The sequence below is a fragment of the Melanotaenia boesemani genome, chromosome 16 (genome assembly GCF_017639745.1).
Source record: "Melanotaenia boesemani isolate fMelBoe1 chromosome 16, fMelBoe1.pri, whole genome shotgun sequence".
Taxonomy (NCBI): domain Eukaryota; kingdom Metazoa; phylum Chordata; class Actinopteri; order Atheriniformes; family Melanotaeniidae; genus Melanotaenia; species Melanotaenia boesemani.
This window is the reverse complement of record NC_055697.1, coordinates 1,340,068-1,345,288: the sequence shown is the minus strand read 5'-3', so window position 1 is coordinate 1,345,288 and position 5,221 is coordinate 1,340,068. Positions and strand designations below refer to the sequence as shown.

Genomic DNA, 5,221 nt, shown 5'->3' with positions numbered 1-5,221 from the left:
GAACCGCTCCAGAAAGTCCAATCCAGTTTTCCAGCCTGTGTAACAGGATTCTGTGATCTACAGTATCAAACGCAGCACTGAGATCCAACAGAACCAGGACTGATACTTGACCAGAATCAGGACTGATACTTGACCAGAATCAGTATTCAACCTAATATCATTTAACACTTTGACCAGAGCTGTTTCAGGGCTGTGATGAGGTCGGAAGCCGGACTGAAATTTATCAAGATTTCCACTTTCATTTAAAAAGTCATTAAGCTGGTGAAATACAACTTTCTCAATAATCTTGGAAATAAAAGAGGTTAGAGACGGTCTATAGTTGTTCATTATAGAGGCGTCTACAGTCCTTTTCTTTAGGAGGCTTAATAGCAGCTATCTTTAGTGACTTGGGAAAAATGCCTGATGCCAGTGAGCTGTTAACTATCAGTAGGAGACCACTTTCTACTGAGGTAAAAACTGGTTTTAAAAAGTTGGATAGTATCATGTCCAGAGTGCATGTTGATGATTTCAAATGCCAAACAATTTCTTGTAGGACTTTTAAATCAACCATTTTAAATTGCAACTTAACATCAGAAATATTTTTGGGTTTTAGACACAGACTAATTTTCTTGTCTGTGGACATGTGGACAATAATCTTCATACAATCTGGATGTGAAGACAGAATGGTCTAAAGATGTCTATCATTTCCCTGGCTGATGCATCAGGAGATGTTAGATTTTCCATCTTTGCCATCCTCTCATGCTGGTATAGAGTCCCCAACCAGAACTGAGTCTGTTTCTTTTAAGTAATCCTATGAATGAGCAAAGTAATCCTACGAATGAGTAAAGTAATCCTAGGAATGAGTAAAGTAATCCTAAGAATGAGTAAAGTAATCCTAGGAATGAGTAAAGTAATCCTAAGAATGAGTAAAGTAATCCTAAGAATGAGTAAAGTAATCCTATGAATGAACAAAGTAATCCTACGTATGAGTAAAGTAATCCTAGGAATGAGTAAAGTAGTCCTAAGGAATGAGTAAAGTAATCCTAAGAATGAGTAAAGTAGTCCTAGGAATGAGTAAAGTAATCCTAAGAATGAGTAAAGTAATCCTAGGAATGAGTAAAGTAGTCCTAAGGAATGAGTAAAGTAATCCTAGGAATGAGTAAAGTAGTCCTAAGGAATGAGTAAAGTAGTCCTAGGAATGAGTAAAGTAATCCTAGGAATGAGTAAAGTAATCCTAGGAATGAGTAAAGTAATCCTAAGAATGAGTAAAGTAATCCTAGGAATGAGTAAGCATGAGTAAAGTAATCCTAAGGAATGAGTAAAGTAATCCTAGGAATGAGTAAAGTCATCCTAGGAATGAGTAAAGTCATCCTAGGAATGAGTAAAGTCATCCTAGGAATGAGTAAAGTCATCCTATGAATGAGTAAAGTCATCCTAGGAATGAGTAAAGTAATCCTAGGAATGAGTAAAGTAGTCCTAGGAATGAGTAAAGTCATCCTAGGAATGAGTAAAGTCATCCTAGGAATGAGTAAAGTCATCCTATGAATGAGTAAAGTCATCCTAGGAATGAGTAAAGTAATCCTAGGAATGAGTAAAGTAGTCCTAGGAATGAGTAAAGTAGTCCTAGGAATGAGTAGAGTAGTCCTAAGGAATGAGTCATGTCTGGTGAGAAAAAGCTGTTCTGGATGACACCAGCACAGCTAGAAACACCATGAGGATCCAGGAAGAAGTGAAGCCCAAGAGTCTCCACCATAAACCTCCTTCATCTCCATGGAAACCAGCAGGATATTCATGGTTCATTTCAAACGAAGGCAGAGTCATAGGAGAACACATTAGCAGAGTTTTTAGAGCTGGAATCAAACATTTCACCACAAAACAACAAAATAAGGCATGATTTCAGAATATGGCTGCTAGCTCCAGAGTTTCTGTTCCACGGTGATGAAACAGACGTATTTGTAATCAGCAGAGTCTGTCTGCTTTGCTTGAAGTGGAGAAATTAGCAGAAGCTCTAACGTGGACAGGTCTGTTCTTATGTTTTCTTACATTCCATGTGACTGCTTGGGGTTTGAACTGTTTGTTTTGGATACCAATTCTTGGTAGAGTCTTTCAGCTGAATTTCCCCCCATCATTTTGATATGATACATGTTATGATTGCTGCTTCCAGTGTGTACAAATATGGACTCCATTATTACAATGGTACAGGTGCATTAGTGATGGTGTTGTAGGAAAGTTTAGCTGTTTGTCAATGCTTCCTGGGTCAGAAATAGAACTCAGTCATTGTTATCATCATTACAGCAGTCATGTTGCAATAACTGCTGTCCACAGATGTGTGTCAGATAGCTATTTAAGTTTTCCAAAGTACTAACACATTTATGGACACAGTCTTGAATACAGAAGAACATTGTCAGCTGAGTATATCCATCTCTTTCTCCAGAGCCTCAGTGTCATTCTCCAGACTGTATGTTGCCCATTTGTTGAGCCGGCTGTACAGAGGAAGCCCATTCTTCTCTCTGTACAGGTAGACCCCCGTTACTCTGTTCCAGCTGCTGCTGCAGATCGGACTCCCACTCTTGTGCTCCATCAGCTCCTCCTTTTCCTCCTTATCCAACACCACAAAGCCAAAAAAGCTCTTTACGTTCTCTGCAGCCAGGAGGCGGGCGTGCACGTGTGCCGTTCGCTCAAACAAGGTGTTCTCATTAGAGCGGTACTGGGACCAGTAGTTCTCCTGCTGGTAGCCGAGGGGAGAATAGCAGCGTTTCACACACAGTGTCAGGAACACCATGATAGACAATCCCGCCACCAGCAGCCAGCCAATCAGCTGGAAAAAAAGACAAAAACAGATTATACGATGTGAAACAGATGATGTGTATCTCCACTCACACACACACTCATATATATATATATATATATATATATATATATATACATATATATATATATATATATATATATATATATATATATATATATATATATATATATAGTCCAGAAATCATCTCTAAAATACTCCAGACTTCCTGCAATCAGATTTTAGACAAAAAAAAAGACAAAAAACTGAGATGTTGACAGATGTCCTTTTAAACCAGACATTCAAACAAATCAAACATCAGAAAAATCACAGAAAACAAACCCTGAGTAAAATTAATTCACCTGAGATTCATATTTCAGTCGCCGCTCAATCTCTGCCTGAAATCCCTGCAGCTCTGTTGAAACGCTTCCTTCACATGGGAATTTTGCCATGACCTCTGACCCCTGGCCTGAAGGGAAGCCCTCCAGCGTTCCTGCATCAAATACCTCACTGAGGGCACATGTGTATGCCTGGCCCTGCAGCAAAGATATGATGACCCACGTTAGCGGAGCCACCACAGCTCGACCGATGATGGATCCCAGCAGGGTGAAGGCAGCATCTCCAGACAGCTTCCGGCACTTTCTAAGCCGACACTCGGACACCAGGTCCCAGCTCCTCCTGTTCATTATTATTCCTACCAGGAATAAAACCAGAGCTGGAACGCCGATGGCAACCAGGCCGTAAAGGTAGTTCCTCCCTGAGGAACACGGGCAGTGAAAGGCAAGAACATTATAGGCAGTCTGGCCGGCCACGGTGCCCAGAGCAATCAGACCATTGAAGATCATCACATCTTTGCTTTTAAAGAACAGAGACACAAACTTAAAGTTCTCTGTGACAAGAGCAGCAGCAGCCATGTTGAGATGAAGATGAAGAGCAAAGAGTTCGGTTCACAGCAGCAGACTGAACAGAGATACAGAAAAAAATCAGTGAGACATGAAGACAAGTGTCTATCAACAACAGTTATCTAATGAATGGGTTCAGTTTATTCCCAAAAAAATATTCACAGCCCCTCTAATAAGTTCCTACACAGCGGGTACGTTTGGTTTGAAACTGAGCCTGCTGCAGAACAAAGAGCCACTTTCAGATGCGGTTGCAAACTCACCCTCAAACAGCTGTCTCGGGACGGACATGGAACTCAGCTTTTATAATCCAAGAGCTGAAAAAACTGCTTCAACGTACCGAATCCTAAAACATCAGAAACTGCATTTCAAGGAATGAAAAGATTTGATCCTGTTCTGGTGCAGCTTGGACCAGGTCTGACTCATAGCCAGGGCGAGCCTTCCAGTTTCCTCTGCAGTGGAAAAAAAGTACACACACACAGAAATAAAAAACATGTGTCGCAGACCAGAGAGGAATGAGGAGATGCAGCCACGAAACCCTGAAGGACGTACATACTGTACAGAGCCGCTCTGAGCTGAGGAGAGACGATCCCGATGGAGATTCAGTAAATGCAGAACGAGTCCTGATGACTCTACGGGATCATCTGTTACGTGTTGCAGGAAGTGAGGTCATTGTGATGAAATATGGAAAGTACTTTTTTGTCCCTGAGGGAAATTGTAATGTTATAGTAGTATTTGTTTCATTCATATTACAAATAATTGTTCCAGAGGTTGATGTTTACAGCAGGAGCAACTTCCTGAACCTTTTTGTGTTCCGACAGACCCGAAGAAGCCTCTGCCTGAACCCACTGTGCTGTTTCCTCACTGTGTTGTTAGAGGATGTGAAGAATTGTCCATCACGTCCAGCAGCTTGTGCAGCATTTTTCTCTGGACAATCAGCTCCAGGATCCAGATCAGGCCCAAGAACAGAACCAGACTTCTGGACCAGTTAGTTAAATTTCTCTGGATCTGGTTCTGCTGCCAAAGCAGAGTGATCTCAGGTTTCATTTGCAGAAGGATCAGATCTCCAGCAGGTCAGTCAAATAACATCATAAAACCTTTAAATGATGAAAACTCCACATTTTCCCCTTTGCTTAGTAAAAGTTCGCTCTTAAGATGTTTACATTAAATGAAACATTATCAACAACCTGCAATTTATAGTAAAAAATAGTGAAGTTTCAGCAATATGTTGCCTCAGTTACACATTCACATATTATTTCATATTTAATTTTTTAAATATATTTATATTGTATATATTTTACATATAAAATGTAAATTTTATGTATAAATAAATATAACATTAAATACAATTTTTTCCTTAGTGCAATATTTTTTTATTAAGTTTCAAAAAACAATTCAACTTCAGATATGAAAATATTTCATCTTTATTATACATTTTATATCTTTTTATTCATGTTTAATTATTTTAGTCATTTACATATTTAATTTATTCTACGTATTTACTCATTTCCACGTGCATTGCAGCTTCCAGATAATACATGGATCTATAAAAGCT

At 39.5% G+C, this 5,221-nt stretch overlaps 1 protein-coding gene across 1 annotated transcript; it reads right to left on the bottom strand.

The window, feature by feature from the left end:
* Positions 1-1,822: 1,822 nt before the first annotated feature.
* LOC121655226 (calcium homeostasis modulator protein 2-like) lies at positions 1,823-4,254 on the bottom strand. Its single transcript, XM_042009717.1, has 3 exons — positions 3,930-4,254; positions 3,130-3,727; positions 1,823-2,797 (listed from the first exon to the last, which is right to left on the bottom strand). The coding sequence occupies exons 2-3, from the start codon at positions 3,679-3,681 to the stop codon at positions 2,384-2,386; spliced, it is 966 nt and encodes a 321-aa protein (XP_041865651.1). The 5' UTR covers positions 3,682-3,727; positions 3,930-4,254; the 3' UTR covers positions 1,823-2,383.
* Between the last annotated feature and the right edge of the window lie 967 nt (positions 4,255-5,221).